The 18,957-nt window shown below is 39.4% G+C and overlaps 1 protein-coding gene across 1 annotated transcript in view; it reads left to right on the top strand.

Moving 5' to 3' along the window:
• B3GLCT (beta 3-glucosyltransferase) overlaps positions 1-18,957 on the top strand; it is a 139,239-nt gene that overhangs the window by 56,824 nt on the left and 63,458 nt on the right. Inside the window, exons 5-8 of the mRNA XM_053310801.1 lie at positions 12,510-12,586; positions 15,024-15,135; positions 16,305-16,441; positions 18,511-18,574. Of these exons, the coding sequence (XP_053166776.1) occupies positions 12,510-12,586; positions 15,024-15,135; positions 16,305-16,441; positions 18,511-18,574 (390 nt within the window). The remainder of the gene's footprint in view (positions 1-12,509; positions 12,587-15,023; positions 15,136-16,304; positions 16,442-18,510; positions 18,575-18,957) is intronic.

Below are 18,957 nucleotides of genomic sequence, written 5' to 3' on the forward strand. Positions count from 1 at the left end.
TGCTCCACATAAATATGTTTCCTAACAATGCCCTAACAGACTTTATTTTTGTTAAGACAACCAGCTTCAGGAAGCTGTGGTTTTAATGGGGAGGTGGTATATCTATGGAGGAGATTCTTAGCCTTTCTCCAGCTACCATTTTCCCACTCTCCACCATCCTGCTTCCGTTCCCCTTGTGCAGAGTTCCAATAAAAGCAAACATGCTTCTGAAACCATGGAGAGAGTAAATTGTACTGAGGAAAATCAGTAATAACAACATGATGCTGAAAACTCAACAGTTCTCAGTAGATGCTCACTCAGTGATAAACCTGGATCCATTGATGTTACTGCCTCGAGTGAAAATACCCCTCCACCTATTTTCCAGAGTGGCTTGCTTGTAGCATAGGTTGGCAAGAAAGGGTCTGTTCTTATATAATGTTCAGTATGAGGTACTAGCTGCATGTGTTGTTGTTGTTGTTTTAATCCTGTACCAGGCATAGAATCAACAGGGCAACAAACAAACAGAAAAACCTGCCTGCCTGTCTCCTGTTTGATTGTTGCCTGGCTGAGGAGGAATGCAGTTTATGGGTAGGAGACATGAAATTAAATTGTCAAAAGGATGAAATAATAATGGTCTTGAATGTACATGATGCAGATCCACTGCTGAAGCGAAGCTGGTTTGTAAGCTGCTTGGATGGGTGAGCTTCTAGAAACTAAATAATAATAATAAATATATGTAACCTGCTCTGAAATTGTTGAAAGAAACCTGGGATATAAATAAATAATGAAAAGATGTCCGCTTCATTGAAGAATGGCAAAAGGTATTTTGATGGCGCGGGGTGTGTGTGTGTGTGTGTGTGTGTTAGGGTTAGGATGGCGGGGTGGGGGGAAAGCTTGAAATGCAGAAACAAGCAGAAACAATATATAAGCTTGGTTATCATAATGGCTAATTTAAAAAGAATGTTTCTGTGGAGTATGTAAATAGGGCATACAACTTCTTTTGAAACATCTTCTTTAAGACCAGGATTCAGTCAGCTATTTTCAAAGAAAATAAAAGCATTTGTTAAAAGTTTCTCATGCAGTTCTCCATTTTTGTGTCATAAAAGGCTGCTGAGATAAGAAGCACAGTCTTCTCTACTTGAAGGAATATATTTGACATGGAGCCATAGCTTGGGTGCCTCTGTAGCTATAAATAGATTTCCCCCCTAAATGGATTGTAAAAAAACCAGCCTTAGTTATAGAAATGGTTGATCTTTTTATGTCAGACAAAAGTGTGCATGATTGGTAGAACTGCTGATGAAATAAAACAATTGAAGCAAACACCTGATTAAAATGTGTGGAAAGAGATCTAATGGCCGACATCTAGACTAAGAGTTGTACATAGATAATGCTTTCTCTTGTACACGGGGGGGGGGGGGTCCCCACATGCACTCCTTAGTCCTTTTATGCTGAGTATGTAGAATTTGGACAGCCTGAGTTTTAATTCCTATATAGAAGCACACAGGAAACTGAAAAATGTTGGCTGGATATTTGTTCGTTGGTTTATGTATTTTGTATTATTAATCAAACTGAGTCCACCCCCCACTTTTAAAATTTTTAATTTATCCTGTGAGTCTTCTATAGACTGTTTTATTTTCCAGTCAGCTGAGGCCTGGCTAAGAACTTTCTGCTTGATTTATGGAAGTCTAATGGGAAATATATATTCTATTGAACTGATTAAAACAAATTATCTTATGTATTTTTTAAGAAACAATCCAAAGTTGTTGGTTACCATTTCAGTCAACCTTTTTGAAAAGGAGATATAAAGAACTAAGTCCATCTCCTTCTTATTACAGGTGTTCTCTACTGCTTGCTTAAATAGCCCTGTGCATCCTACACACTCTTGGGCATCTTCTGGTCTCTCACAAGACTGTCTTTTGATTTCACAAGAGCACTTGTGAGCTCTGCCTTTTCTGTCCTCCCTCTACCTTCCCCACTCTGCTGACCCATATCCGATTGAACTGGACCATCCACTAGAGCGGCCAAGGCAGTTTCAGTCCCATATCCGGGGCAGAAGCCAGATTGGAAAGGGTCTAGATAATCCATATCATCCAAGACCCTCTGCAGCTGAGACGCCACCACACACCCTGTCACCTTGCCCAAAAAGGGAAGGTTAGAAATTTGAGGTGACATTTGAGAAGTAGACTTAGGGAGTTGTTATTTTGCGGGATGACCATCCCCAAAAGTTAACATAATTCATTGCTATTTATAGCAACACCTGGGAAGTTTGGAGTACATGTGATGAATTAGATGAGTGGGTTGTATTTGGCAGCCCTTCATGCATCAGGTGTGAAGTTTTGACAGAGGTCCTGTCAGGAGCTGCCTGGATGCTGCCGGGAGCTGTTTTATGGGTGGTTCATGATGCAAATGCATCAAAGGCATGCTGAGATAGTGTTTAGGCACTCCAAATGTTGAATGACAGTTTCTGAAGTTAAAAGGCATGTGGAGCCCAAAATTCTGGAAGGGGGTGGTGTGGGACAGGTCTGGCTCTTTGGGATCTTCAGTCTCTCTGCTCCAGGGGTTTATTTTTGGTTTGAGATTCTTAGATGACGAGGGAGATTCCTGGTTTATTGCAGTCTCCTTAGAGGGTGAAGGTGTGTTGGGGGTTGTAATTTTTACCCTGATTAATTATCAGAGCACAATAGAAACTACCCACTCCAGTTACAGAGTAGAATGCAGAGTTTAGTTGTTGCAGCTGTTTAAAGAAGACACATGGAGATACCTGTAGAACTAAATACTAAGTATTTATTGGTGAAGTACACTTTGGATAGGAAAGATCTAATCCTAATCTGTAGAACTAGATGGGGGAGAGAGATATGTTTCCATCTGCTCTCTAAGGGGAAAGGAAGGGAATCTGACTCTCACGGGAAATACCTGAAGAGTCCAATCAGGGATCATAGAATATGAATATGACGAATATGAATATGACGAGTATTTATATACCGCTTTTCAACCGAAGTTTCCAAAGCATACAGTTTACATACAGAAATTAATTAATTAGAATTAATCCGAATTACAAATTCTGACATATCATCTTTAGTTGGCCTTTGTCTTTCATCAAAGTACACCACATTACGGATGTGCACAGAAATCTTTGGCGCCGGCGGGGGTAGCGCTTTAAGGGCGGGGGAGGGTGTACTCACCCCTCCCGCCGCATTTCCCCCACCGGCGCGTTGTTTTTTTTAAGCCCCTCAGGACGGCAGCGTTCCTCCCTGCCGCCCCGTTGGCAGGAAGTCGTGAGTGTGCGTGCGCCCGTCGTGCGCACGCAACAGGCGCATGCGCACTTGCCACTTCCGGCCGACGGGGCAAACGGGGCGGCAGGGAGGAACGCTGCCGCCCCGAGGGGCTTAAAAACAACAACGCGCAGGCGGGGGAAATGCGGCGGGAGGGGTGAGTACACCCTCCCCCGCCCTTAAAGCGCTACCCCTGCTGGTGCCGAAACCGCCCCCAGTGCCGAAACGTTTCGGAGGCCTTCATAATGGCCTCTGAAACGTTTCGGGCACATGCCTACACCACATTGCAAATTCTGACCTCTAGGTCAATATCCAACTAAAATTCCCAGTTCACATCTGCAATTGAGTTTGGTCCTCTTGGCCTTTGGTACATATGCATAAGCCTTTTATCCAGACACTCTGATATGATTTAGAGAAGGTTTTCTCCCATGCCATACTTCAAATCGGGTCTTGTCTATTGCTTTGGTTGACAATCTGTTTTGTAAGTAGTTTGCAGTCATCCCTGCTTCTCCTCAGAATTTGTCTGCCATGTCAGCATCATATAACATGCATCTGGTCATTTCTTGTAGATAGCGATTCTTCCTCTCTGCCGCACCATTACGTTGAGGTGTGTATGAGGGAATAACTTCCTGTGAAATTCCATTTTGCTTCATAAATTCACTCATGTTATGTGACATATATTTCCTGCCATTATCTGGGTATCAGTACCCAGAATGTTGGGGGCAATATGCTAAATCATTGTAAACCGCTTAGAGAGCTCCGGCTATAAAGCGGTATATAAATGTAAGTGCTATTGCTATTGCTATTGCTATTGCTATTGCTATCTGATCTCAGTCCCTGAGGCTTTCTTCCAGATTTGTTATTCACTAATGCAACATACTCTTTAAACTTCTCAAACACTTGACTTTTCTCTCTCAGAGAATATATTTAAGAAAATCTTGAGAAATTGTCAATAAATGTTAGTATGTATCGATTTCCAGCCATGCTTGGTTGCAATGGACCACAAAGATCCGAATGGGCCAGTTCCAGAATTCCCTGTGATTCAATATCTGTTCTGGCAGGCAAACTTGGTCTTACTCCTTTATTAAGCATGCAGCACTTGACATCTGCTGGCTGTTTCTTTACATGCATCCACATTAAAATCTCTGACCAATTCTCTCTCTGATCAGTTTTAAGATCAGCTTTAATATTTAATTTTCTATGTGATGTTCTTCTGTGCCATAAAAGATCACAATTTCTGTATTGGCATGTGCCTGCTGTATGTTCTTGTTCAGTAACGGTCTATTTGAAAAAGTCCATCTTCATGTATATGAGCAGTCATAATCAATTCATCATCTTTGAAAATATAACAAGCTTCATTTTCAAAAATTACATTGCATCCCTTCTTAATTCCATGCCCAATTGAAATTAAATTGGTTTGCATTTCTGGTACTAAGATTGCATCTTTTATTAAATCTTCTTCAATTTCATTGTCTAGTCTCTGGCACAGGATTTTAGCAATTCCTATTCCTTCCATGATTAATTCCCTTCCATCTCCTACAGTTACAGTTGACTTGGAGTTTCTGTCTAGTTCAATAAACTAATCAGCAGTATTGAGGATATTTTTGCTGGAGCTGGAATCCACAATAAAATCATGCTTTTTGTCTGCATTCAGTCCTACATTATAGCCTTCTGATTTGGGTAAAGAAGCATTGCCTTTTCTCTATGTTTCAGAGAGACTGTCTCTCTTTTGTGTTTCAAATCGACCATGTGGTCTGCCTTTGTCTGTTGCCATTACTGAGCTCTGAGTTTTCTTTGTAGTTATGGTAATGGGGCTTGCAGCCTTTGGTTTTCGCACCTTCTCTATTTGCAAATGAATGCCTTTGCTGGAGAATGCTGCAGCATTTTGGCTTTCATTCTGGAAACTTTCTTGTTCCCATTTTGAGCTAAAGTTTCTCAGATTTGCTACAACATCTTGCAATTTAAGTTCAGAACCTGATGCCTCCAAAGCCATTATTTAGAAGGTTGAAACTTTTATGCAAAGATTGTAAAATCAGTCTAACAAGCATTGAGTCATTTAATTCAGATCCACAGACTTTCAAAAGTCTGTTCATCTCTAAAAGACTGGCCATGTGGGCTGAGAAATCGCCTCCTTCCTTTAGCTGAGTTTGGCAAAGTCTTTAAAACAAAAAACAGCAGCATTAGGTGAAGTTTCCCCACATTGCTCTTTTAATATTTTTCATGCCTCTGAGGCAATCCTAGTGTCATGCATATGAATTAATAAATCATCACTCACATTCAAAATAAGGAATCCAAATGCTTGTTCATTCTTTTTGTCCCTTAAGGCCACTTTCCCACTTAGGGGCTAGTGTATTCTCAAGTCAATGGTCTAAGGTCCAGAAATTTAGTTTATACACAAACTGATGACCATGTGTAGTCAATGTCCATAAATCCACTGTTTTAAAAATAACACAGACAGATTTGTTCACTGAACACGGCTCAGTCAAAACTAGGAGCCCCATATGAAGCCCCCCCCCTTCATCCATAACATCTCATTCAACTTTCCCTGTGCCCTGATGTTATTACAATGTGCATCTTCCCATCACCAGCACCCAGTGAGATGCAAGAATTGAGAGCAGGGAATTACACATTGTAAGGATGTCAAAACTAAATATTAGGGATAGGGGGACTTGGGCACTACAATTACAGTGGCAGCCTCCATGGTTTTTTCTAACATATAGTTCCACTATTAAAGTACAGAGTATGAATTCTTGAATAGCATGTTGCATTTAGCCCAAGATTTATCATGCCACTATCTCAAGTCTCCAGTTTATTTTTTAAAGAAAACAAGAAAATGTCTTTTATGTCCTTAAGGTTTATATACATGTTTTGATCCATTTAAAATTTTCAGCCATTTTGGTAAGCTCACCTTTTATTATTCTTGGGCTACACTAGAAAATATTTGTATTTAAAATTCGGCACATGCCATAAATAATCTTCAACATGTCACATTTGGCTTTTATAATCCACAACAACAAAATAAAAAATAGAATTGTGGATAATCCAGATACTTTATTTATATTTTTTCCAACACATAACAAGTACTGAAGAAAATGTTTCTTAATAGTTATTCAACATAAATTAAAAACATTAAAGGTAATTTTTTGGAATTCAGGAAGAGAAACAAAACAAAATCTCTTGAACTTTTCACAGCGCTGTTCTTTTCATATGACTTAGTTGCAAAAAGCTGCTCTTTGTAGCTTTTGCTATTGTGTAACTGACTTTATTCTCTTTGTGCACCTTTTTAGCTTTGAAGTCTGTCAGGATTGACTGAGAGAGTTTCTTAGTTTAAAAACATGTGTGCAGATGTTACACTTTATTGACAATATTATCTCTATTTCCCCCCCCCCAAGAATTTTTGCTTTTATTAGTAATAGAAATAGAACCAGTTACATCTCTGAGATTGATATAATCATACGTGAATAAGAGCAATTACTCATCCACAGCAAAGAAACAGGGAAAAGAAAAAAAGACTTGAGCAGAGTAATAATATTTAAGTATACTTGAATGAATTAAGATAATCTGTAAAAAAAATAGAGGGTACGTCTAAAAACTAAATCCAATCGTCAGAGAAAAAATGAACCTTGAGCCTCACACAGAACTCTCACCTTGGCCTCAGAAGAACGATTTAAAACATAAAAATTCAATGGGGAAGAAAATGTAAGCTTTAAAACACAGGTTCTACCAAAAGAAAAAGGTATACATATTGTATATACAAAGCCACATATCCACCAATATTTTGTAATCAAAATTCCCATCTCGTCCCATACAGGTATGCAAAACTTCACAGTAAAGTAAATGACAGAAATCAGTTAAACCTTTAGCAGTCCTCCTCTTCATTTAACAAACAAAAAACCGGAGCGATAAATGGAAAGATATGCTTTCATGAAGAGATAGACTAACTTCAGCCAAAACTGGTCTCTAAAACCTCTCCCAGGGAGAATAGGCTATCAAGCTATGTCACCCAGACCTCTTCCCATACATATATGTAATCTTTCTCAATTTCCTTCTGATTGTTTGCATCACAACAAGCAGTTCATTCAACAATTACCGTTATACAGTTTCCATAACAACCGGTGAAAGCCCATAGGAGGAAATGAAAATTAAAAAAGATATTGAGGGGGGGAAATAGGAATGATATATATATTTTTTAAAGTTAAAATTTGATTTCAGTTAGAATCTAAGGCTGTCTAGTTGATTGTTCAAACCAAGACTTAAGAGTACCAAAAAGTCAGACAGTGAGCATTCCAAATAAAATATCTCGGTATGTAGTCTTTTTAAAGCTATTATTATCATACAAGTGAATTTTAGCCCGTTGAAAAACGGGCGCTAGTAATGCTTTCGGCCCCCACCGCCAAACCTCCCAGCTGCCCGATCCCACCATTTGTACAGGAAAGAGGAGCTCGCCAGCAGAGCTCCTCTTTCTGCAAAGGCTCTTCTCAAACTGGCGCTTTGATCGGAAAGGACGCCCTTTCCGCTCAAAGCGCCAGTTTGAGAAGAGCCTTTGCAGAAAGAGGAGCTCTGCTGGCGAGCTCCTCTTTCCTGTACAAATGGTGGGATCGGGCAGCTGGGAGGGCGGTTCGGCGGCGGCATTTTTCAGGGCCAATTTGGCCCTTAGTAATTTGGTGGGGGGACGGGAATGGTGGGATAGGGCCCCAAGGTTTCCCCCCCCGCCCGGCTTTACTGGCGGCGCCAGGCCTCGGCAGCGGCTCCGCCGCCACCTCGGCCAGCTTCCCCGCCGCCTCTTCCCCCGGCGCCTCTCTCCTTTATTTGCGGTGGCCGCTTCTGGCCCCGCCGCCGCCTCACCCGCACTGTCGCGGCCACCGCCACCTCTGGCCGTGGCCACGGCTGCGCCGCCGCCTCTCCCTCACTCTCCTCCTGGCGTAGGCGGCGGCCACTTCTCCTTCTCCCGGCCCCAACATGGCCGCCGGGTCCTGCCGTTCGTGCCTCCCTTGCCCTGTTCTGGGCATGCCCAGAACAGGCCAGGCACGAACGCACGCTTGGTGTCCGTCCACGGACGGACACCAAGCGTTTTATTAGAGAGGATAATAAAATAGTGCCAATAATCTTATGCCTTAAATTTAAAATTCCCCCATTCTTAATATATCTCATCTCCTGTATGAAAAGGAAAGGAGAAACATAAAGAAACAAAGGACAAAAATCTCTGGCAATTCTTTAAGTCATTAAAACTATCGGGTTTATCATACAACATCCCAATTCCTAATTAGGTTGTTATCAGTCTTAAACCGTTATATAGAGTCCCCTAATTGAAAGACCAATTAATGAGGTATAATATTTAATTATACTCAAAGTTAAATCCTATATATTAAATCCTAAATTAGTTACATTAATTATTGTTTCATCCAAGAAGGTATATAGCAGTTCCTTAAGTCATTGGACCATTCAGGTATATCTTAATAAATCTCAGATCCTGAGTAGGTTATTTCAATGCTAAACCCCTATATAGAGTTCCTTAAATCTTAATGGTTAAAAGAAAGAAAAAAGGAACAATTAACACAGAGGATACATTAAAATACAATAATAAGGTATATTATTTAATTATACTCTGTTAAAACCTGTATGTGAAACCCTAAATAAATCAAATGTCTCAAGAAAAAGAGCCACAAGGAGGGGGGGGGAAGGAGACATCAAAAGGAGAGGAAAGGAGGGGGGGGATAAGCTCAGAAGGAAAGTAAAGTAAGAGAAGGAATATAATTCCATTATATTAAAAATATATCAGCAAAGAGAAATAAAATACTGATAGATACACCATTAAAAATATTGGGCTTTTCATTTATCCCAGCACAAAGACAGAAAGAAAGAAAAATTGGTAAACATCTCAGCTGACTCACATAACATAGGGTTAATATCAAATCTTAAAGCCAGTGTCCAAGGACACTCTCTCATTAAGGGGGAGACTGAACAGTGCCGGAACTTTTATATGCCTGGGAAGAAAGGGTTATCAAGTTTCTATACAGTAAAATTCCTTCAGTTAGAATCCTTCTGCGCAAATCTCGCCATAGCTACCTATCCAAGGACTAGGTAATTCTAATAAAACACACCCAGAAGACATATGTGTGTTTTCAAGGTTGACTCAGCCTTCCATCCTTCCGAGGTTGGTAAAATGAGTACCCAGAATGTTGGGGGCAATATGCTAAAATCATTGTAAACCGCTTAGAGAGCTCCGGCTATAACGCGGTATATAAATGTAAGTGCTATTGCTATTGCTATATAGCTAAAGCAAATAAACTTTTAAATAAGATTTAAATACTTAAAAGATCCCTTTTTGTAAAATCTTCTTAAATTATCTTAAAGTGAAACACCACTTAACAGTCTCCCCCCCCATGCCAATTTCCCCTCCCTGTATTTGGCAAAAAGTACCATGATTGCAACACCAGAATAAAAAATCATCATCACTCCCTCTCAGTTGAGTAACAAGTTCAGAAATTCTTCAAAGTAAAGTCAAGATCCCGATACAAAATGCTAATTGACATAAACTGTGATTGAATGGTACTGAACTACAAAAGACCAAGAAGTCCTGATTCCACTAAGAAAGATAGAACATAGGAAAACAGTCCTCCTCTTCTTGTGCCAAACAGCCAGATCTCACCAGTCATTTTCATTTCATTTCCCCAGTCATAGCTTCAAATGGTTAGTAATAAGAAGATAATTGTCCAACCATAAAACACTTTGTCAGCTGTGCAAACAGAAAGAACTATAAATCCAGGGAAGATCTTTCAAGATCCTGGCAGGCAAATCCTTCCTAACACAGATAAACTGAGTCTTTCCAGTTGGGACTTTGTAAGTAAAACTTAAGTTGGTTAAATGTGTAAATACTCGTATGTGGCATTGCAAAGCAATTTTTAAAAGACCCATAAAAAAGCTGCTTTTCTCTCCAAGCCAATCTTCTTCGCCATTCCTCTTCTCCATTGCAGATGTCGTAACAAAATTTACAATAATCTCCAACAGATTACGTGTAGGTTAAAGATCAAAATAAAATAAGTAATTGCTGTAGCCTCCAACATTTTAAAAGGATTCTTCAAAGCACAACTAAAAGCTGATAGCATTTGAATGCTGAGCTCTCTGGTCAAGTCCATAGAAAGATTCAAAAATAGAAAATAGCAGAAAATAAGCAAAAGTTGACAGTAAAAGAAAACCATAAATCTGACAAACTCACAGCTGTGCCAGGAAGTTCAAGGTGAGGTGGGGGAGGTTCACGAAGAGAGAGGGAAAAGGAAAAAAAAGCCCATACTAATCTCCAATAAAGTTTAAGATTAAAATAAGAAATAAGTAATTGCTGGGATATCAGACATTTTTTTTAAAAACTCTTCAGGGCAAAACTGAAAGCCGTTAGCATTGGAATGCTGAGATCTCCAGCAAAGTAAAGATAGCAAAAAAATAAGCAAGAGCTTTCAATGAAGAAGAAGAAGAAACCGTAGATCTGCCAAACTCACGGCCGTGGACATCTCAGAGATTTATTAGGAAAGATAAGATAAGAGGAATAGAGCAGGTCGTCTGCAATTAGGCGATGAAAAGCCTCTCTTCATTCAGTCCGATGATCGTGAAAAGGTCTCTCCAGATGTTCATCCAGGGTTTTCCAGACTTTTTAGGGTCTGAAGACCCCCTAGACTCCCACCTCTAGGAGGAGGACCAAGCCCCGCACGCATACCGACCTCCATCTGGCTGATGGAAGGTGATAAGACCAAACGATTGATGAAAGCCCTGACAGGTGGTTTAGTCAGGAGTTTTCGTTCCAGACGCCATTTTGCTTTTTTTTTGGACAATATTATCTCTAAAGGGCCAAAGACTGCCATGTTGGTGACAAGCAGCACAACTGCAACTACTACATGGGTTACTGGACAGATCTTTATATCAAACAAAACCCCAGCACAGCATCCTTCCAGTGGCTGTTGCAGGTGTCTACTTTATGTTTCTTTTTAGATTGTGATCCCTTTGGGGACAGGTATCTATCTTATTTATGTATTATTTATTTTCCTATGTAAACCGCTTTGAGAACTTTGATTAAAGAGTGGTGTATAAATATTTATTGTTGTAGTAGTAAAACTTGGATGGTAGCATGACACAAGACACACAATCTCTTGTGTCTATTGAACATAGCAGGTTCTCGTGTGACCATTGAACATAGCAGTGGTGTTTAATTTTTCATATTTTCTCCTTTTCTTGTGGAACTTGCCCACAATATCTCTCTTCCTCTTCTCACCCTCTCCCATAATGGATAGAATAGATCACATTAAAGTGTCAGATTATCTTCACAACCACTTGATTTTGCTTTCTTTCCTGCATTTCCCTATATGGGAGGGTATTTGGACTAAAGAAAGTCACTGAATAAATGTATTTTATCCAAGTTCAAATTTCTTTGTTAATTTCCTTCTTGCACTGGGATATGCAATATCTGATAGTATCTGAAGTATATGTTAATTCAACCTATAATTTTTCTACAATGTACTAAAAATATGATGATGATCTACTGCTAGGATAGTAGTTTGTTAAAAGTGGCACTCTCTTTTTCACCTGTTTAATTGGAATCCTTTGAGGATATTATTATACATAAAATGTGCAGTGACAGCATATCGGCTGCTCTTTTAAATGCACCATCAGTTACCATCAACTAATTGTGAACTCAAAAGGAACTTGAGCTAGCTCAGGACTTACCTATTCTATCAGAATTTAAACTGCAGAAGTATGCCATTTGGAACTTTTAGCTGATGTGTGCTAAGACACTTTATGCCTTGCCTTTTACATTTTATCTCCTATCTTTTGGGCACACTATTATCAATACTACTGGTACCTGATTTTGGGCACACATTATTATCAATACTGCTGGTATCTGTTACAGCTACCAGTAGATCTGGAAACAATTGAGTTTAAAAAAAAGAAAACTCATTTGAAAGTAAGTTTACTGTATGAACATTTTTTTTTTAGTAGAACAAGAATAGCAAGCCTAGGCTTATTGTATTTACAAGTAAGAACTATGTTATTACAAAATATTCTGACAGTAATCTGTATTGTGTTGTTAATAGTGTTATTTAATTGGTTGATACCTTACCTTTTCATTAGGCAGAGTTCTTCAGAAACAAGAAATTGCAAACAAACAATATTTTATAGAAAAAGTTGAAACCAAGATGGTATGATATTTTAAAACAACGTTTTCTAATGTTTATATTAATATCCTATAAATGTTTTGCTTTTTTGTCAAAGGAAATGCCTATAGTTCTGCTTATTCATCAGATGGACAGGCATGAAGGCGCTTGGACCATTTTACCATTAATGCATGAGTAAGTGTGAAACTCTAGCACTGTTGGGAAGCAGCAATTTTGGCTAGTTAAATGTTGGTCAATAGAGCCAAAGTAATCTGGACTAAAACTGTCAGAAAGGAGTAACTCATCTGCCACCAACTATCTTTTGAGCCAAGCCAACTCTTGTTTGGTCCAATACCCATTTTCCATTTGACTCATTTTTGGAATGCCCTTGTTTCCCTTTTCTAACACAAGATTCACGTCATTCTATAAATTGCCATCTTCAAGACTCAGCTGAAAACTTGTCTCTTAGAAGAAGATTGATTTGTGCAGTAAAGATGAGGTTCAAGAAGGCATTGTGGGGGAAGAGAGTATTGGATTGGTGTGATCTTTTCCAGATAATATCTATGCTGTTTGTGGATATGGAAGACCATAGGGGTTCTTGAGCCAGGGTAGACTAGATGAAAGTAGATTTTTTTACCAGCTTAACCATTTTTTAAAAATTTGTCTTTTGTGTTTATGTGTGTGTGTCTGGTAAATCTGTGCATATTTTAGTTACCAGTTCTAAGGATATAGAAGAACAACCTGTTATCTTTGTAAATACAGGTGTTTGTTGGTGTTCTTGTAAATAGTGAGACCCAAGCAAGGCTTGCTGCTGAGGGATCATTGCAAGATTGTTGATTTTTACTATATAGATTTTTTTTTTTTTTTAAGTATTGCAACTGGGAACTGGAGCAAAAGTTTCTGTGATTGCTCATGGTATGTCTTTGGGTTCATTAATTGTTCTAGGGCCATTTCACATGCTACAAGGAAATGGAAGTAGATGATGCATGCAAAAAAGCAGTTTTTTGTTACTGCTTCTTGTAACATGCAAAATGGACAGTTTGTATCATTAAAAGTTGATCTTGGCTACGCATGTACAGTACATTTGTTTCCATGATACCTTGTTGCGTAGCCCAAGGGGCCTCCTTATCTTTCCATTGCGTGGCCAGATTCATTTTTGTCTGTGTTCAGGATGGTGACAACTGGTTTAGTCCATGTGTAGGAAGAGCCCACTGATATATATATATATTTAATCTCTTTATTAAAACAAATTCACAATGCTAAACAACATTGATCCAAACACAAACAGCAAAACCTAATACAACAAACTCCGATTCATCAGTCCATCCAAACTCTAATATTGTCTAAGTTAGGGAAACAACCATAAATTTCCCAGTAAGTGTAAAGAATAAAATCTGACCAAATTGCATAAAGCATTATTTCTAATCTGGTTTGAATGGGACTGAATAATATGGGTTAGCATTTCTAAGATTGTGATATTCCATAAGTCCTTATACCAGATATTCATTGACATGGTTTGATTTTTCCAGTGTTTAGCTATAGCTAACCTGGAACCAGTTACCATATACACAATTAATTTTTTTGATGTCATATCTGTATTGACCCCAGAAAATAAATTTACTAACTCAAACTAGGGACATAATCCTATTATTCTGGTTTGTAATCCTGCTCATTTCCATGAATACCTCTTTCCAAAAAGATGAGATCCTAAGACAGGTCCACCAAAGATGGAAATAGGTGCCCCTCATCCCTCAACCACTCCAGCAAAGCAGAGAGCTGTCTTTTTGAATATATTCTATTTTTATTGGGGTGAAGTGTGGTCTATGGAAAACTTTGAGAAAGTTCTGCTCAATTTGGACCAAAGAGGAAGCAACTGGCTTCCATTTCCCTATGTTTTTTCACTCCTGATCTTTGATTTCCTGTTGGAAGTCATTTTCCCAAGACACTTGAAGTCTAGGCCGTGGATTAAATGTGTGGTTAATTTAAATGTGTTGGCCCCCTGATCATGAGTTAGGGATGTGCACGAGCCATTCATGCACCCTCTGGCAGGGAGGGGAGCGGTTCCCTTAAAAAACAGGTAAGAAGCTCCTTATCTGCTCTCTCCTGCCCTTCTGTTTTTCCGCTGACCACTTTTCAAACACCCATTCGGGGCTGCAGAGCTGTTCCTTTCAGCCTCTGTGTGGCTACGGTACACAAATAGCTGGTGCGAAAAGCAGTGCATCAGTCCCCCGTGCGCATTTGCAAAGCAGGCACTGGTGGCAGAAAAGCAGTGGGGCGGGGGTGAGCAGGTAAGGATTTCTTTAACTGCCTTTTAAGGGAACTGCTCCCCGCCTTGTCATGCCAGTTCAAATGCTGGCGCCCGAGCTGATTCGGTGCTGAACTATCTCATGCACATCCCTATCATGAGCTAATATCACTCTGGTCATACAGTGGGGTAGTCAGCTGATTGCTTGGCCATACTACAAAGTATACTGTGTGTGGATTTCTATGATGTTTGGTTGTATGAATTTGCTGTCAGTTTACTGGTGATAAATATTAGTTAATATTACTTTTAATTTTTCTTCTTGCAAATACACTACTTGATCTTTTCCTAAATCATATTTTCAATAAATCAAACTGTTTCTTCTGTCAGCTTTTCTGTTACATACAGCAAAAACTCCTCATGGATCTTTTTCTGTGAAGAAGATACAAGAATACATATTGTAAAGCTACTGGAAATACTTAGAAGATATGACAAGTCTAAGGTGAAATAAAATTGACTATATTTGGAGTATTAATAGCTCTAAGAGGAAAAAACTTAAAGGAATAGATTTTATTTAATGTTAAATAGTACTTTTATATGTTTTAAATTGTTTTAACATTTCTTGGTTTGTTTTAATTTTGTAAACTGCCTGGAGACTTTGGTAGTGGGCACTATACAAATATGCTAAATAAATAAATTTCATTACTTTTCATTTATACAAAGTAACACAGCTTTACAAACGACTACATGTTCCATTACAAAGGACTACATTATACATGTAGTTCAGTCTTTCATTTTTTCTTCTTTTGTTCATTTTAAATAGCAGCCCCAGGGAAGGAAGGAAATTAGGATTGGGACCACAGCTCAGGTGGCAGGGTATTTTAACTGTGTCTACCCACATTGCACTCCCAGTGAAAGCTGCACCCACATGGTTCAACCATCTACCTTTGTCTGGCATTATACTTTACACTTGCTGTACTATTGATGCTTTTGGCAGAGCTGTCCTGCAGTCCTTGTTCAACTAATGACACTGCATCCTCCCTTCACTTAAGGTAGCTTGCTAATCTCCCAAATATATGAACGGGCAGAGACTACTTACCTGTATGAGATGCTTACCTGTAACTGATTATCTTTGAGTGGTCATCTGACCAGTTGCACAACCCCACACCCTCTCTGCTTCAGTATTTTATTTCTTTTATCACTTTTTTTGCCATTCTGATGTGTTGGTCTGTTTTGAACTGAAAAGGGAGGTGTGGGGGGTGTCACACCCAGATAGACATGTGCTCTTGCTCAGAAACTCTTGAGGCTGAATGCTAGAACGTTCCAAACAAGGTTCTGAGCAGACGCAAATCCAATAGGTGTGACTGCATAGATGACCAAGAACATCAAACACAAGTGTCATGTCAGTAACCTTTTATTTAACTGTGGTGAGTGAAAGAACAAAATTGAAAATGGCTTTCCAAGATAATTTGTCTTCATTAATGAAAAGGTGAGCCTTTTGAATGCTGCCTCAAGTCAGTTCCTGTAGTTTCCACTATTGTGACTTAGGCCTTAAGTCTCTGGTTAGTATCAGGTTTTTGTGAAGTGCTACTAAAAGAATCGACTGAGGCGTGATAGGCCAGTTAAAATGATGCACTAGATGAATTCAACAGTGTCTCTCTTCTCCAACAGGATTTCTTTTTAGGAAAAGCATTACATGATGATGAATCTACAATTATTCACCATTATGCCTTTGCAGAAAACCCTACAGTGTTTCAATTTCCAGATCTTGCTGCTGGCTGGGGACTTAGTATTCCACTTGTAAACAAGTAAGAATTCGGTTTTGTGATCTTTTCTAAATTTATGTACTAAGCAATTGGTCTTTGTAAAATTGCTGTGGAGAAGTAAAATATTGATGTTAAGTTTGGCATCTGGTGAGCCCCTGTGTGAAACAGGTTTCTGGACTAGATGGGCCTTGTGCCTGATCCAGCAGGGCTGTTCCTAAGTTGTTATGTAAATATGAGTGCATGTATGTATATGTAATGAACTCAGACTTGGATATAGCAATAGCAATAGCAATAGCAATAGCACTTACATTTATATACCGCTTTATAGCCGGAGCTCTCTAAGCGGTTTACAATGATTTAGCATATTGCCCCCAACATTCTGGGTACTCATTTTACCGACCTCGGAAGGATGGAAGGCTGAGTCAACCTTGAGCCCCTGGTCAGGATCGAACTTGTAACCTTCTGGTTACAGGGCAGCAGTTTTACCACTGTGCCACCATAGATATGAGATAGAGATATGAGATAGAGATATGAGCTTTTATCCAAAGCTAAGAAACTGTAAACACTTACAAAATCCCTTTCTTTTTATTACATACAATCACACACAAGGGCGTTATAAAATACATTAGTAAACAATTAAAAGTTCATAAATGTGCATGTTAGAAAATAAGTATCTGTATAGAACTGTGGTGTATTAGTATATGGGCAAATTTAGATGCTAGGCAAATGCATTTTATAGTTTTTAGTGAAATATCTATGCATAAGTGGAGAACATTTAAATGCTACAAATGGGAGCAAGGAAAAGCAAGAAATAACTGCCTACGAGCAGTTGGTCTTCATTGTACATCTAGAAACAAAAAGAAAATATTCTGATATATCATTGAAATTCTGAGGGATTCCTGAAAACTACCTGTTGTCTGTCTTCTTGTTTTGTTGACTGGAAAAACTGAGAAGGTAAAGATGCTGAATAATTTCCCCTTATATTGCTAAGTGTGTGTGTGTGTGTGTGTGTGTGTGTGTGTGTGAGTGAGAGAGAGAGAGAGAGAGAGAGAGAGAGAGAGAGAGAGAGAGATTTTCTGAGGATTCCTGAGTACTTCCTGCACATTCAGTTGTTATTTATTTAAAGGAGACTAGTATGTAGGAAGTTCCGTCCATAGCAGTTGCCTCTGTTATGGTAGGGATGTTTGAATCAGCTCGAAGTCAAGCAGTTCACCATCGAACGAGGCTGGCTCGACCTCAAACCAAAGCCCCCGGGACAGTTTGGAGCCAGTTCAGTGGTTCTAAGTTTTTTTTTAAATATTATTATTATTATTATTATTTTATTTCTAAGGACTCATTGTAGGGTCTGGGGGTGCTGCCGCAGGGGGGGTATCTGCCATTTCTCCCTCCCCCCGCTGGCCTTCCCCCATTCTGGCTCTTCCTTTGGTGGCGGCAACCATTTTGGAAGCTGCTGCACATGCGCCTTGGCCATTTGGGCCTCCAAAATGGCCACTGCTACCAGAGGAAGGGCTGGGACAACCCGAAAATGAGCCGAAACAGCCCTTTAAAGAGTCGGGAAAGGCTGATGGGAGGGGGAGTTGGCTGAGACTCCATCCCACGGCCACAGCAGCATCCCTGGACCCAGCTGTGAGTCCTTAATTTAAAAAACAACTTTAGAACTCCTGAACCGGCTCAAATTCGAGCTGAGCCAGGGTCTGTTTGGGGGGTATAAACTAAACATGCCCATGTCAGTTTGAGTCCGGTTTGGCCTCAAACCAAACCAGGCAAACCGTTTTTGTGCACACCCCTAGTGTAAGACAGGACCTCCTCTCAAGTATTGCATTGCTCTTCCTCTAACTGGCAGAGCACTGCAGCTACTCCCCCTCCCCCACTAGCCCAGTAAATCGGAGGAGTTGTGGTAGTGTGGTAGAGATCTTTTCAACTGTGAGGAGGGAAAGCATTACGGCGAACGTGCATCTAAATTGTGCTTGCTTTCTAAGATATAATTGCACAAGCTTAAGTTACTAGATAATGACTTGACAACTTGTAGAAAAAACTCTTGAGTTTATGCCTATATAAAACATTGTTGCTATATGTAAAATACTTTTATTTTTACTATCTTTTTTGCACAGGCTTGCAAAGAGACTGAAACATGACCCTCTAAAGTCAGACTTTACAATAGATTTGAAATATGAAGTAAGTCTTGGTTTTGTTTTTTAATGTTTAAACCTGTTCTGCTGTTGACTTACCTGGGATTCATGGAATAGGAGGAGGGAAATTGTGTGTGTTTGATATATTTCCTTGGTTATACATTGTATTTTTAAAATTTATTTATTCAGATACCGTCCTTCCTAAGGTGGCTCAGGGTGGTTTACATTAAAATCAAACACATAATAAAGCAATTAATTTTTTAAAAAAAACATTTAAAATGTTCCCATTGGACTCAGAGCACTGAGGGCCCTAGCACAGTACAGCAAGGAAGATGTGCTAGAACTTCACTACCATAAAACCAAGATTATGTCCCTTGCCAAAAGTCCCAAGATCCGCTCGTGGTGCTAGATGGACACAAGATTGAACAG

The sequence above is a fragment of the Hemicordylus capensis genome, chromosome 3 (assembly GCF_027244095.1).
Source record: "Hemicordylus capensis ecotype Gifberg chromosome 3, rHemCap1.1.pri, whole genome shotgun sequence".
NCBI classification, from domain to species: Eukaryota; Metazoa; Chordata; class Lepidosauria; order Squamata; family Cordylidae; genus Hemicordylus; species Hemicordylus capensis.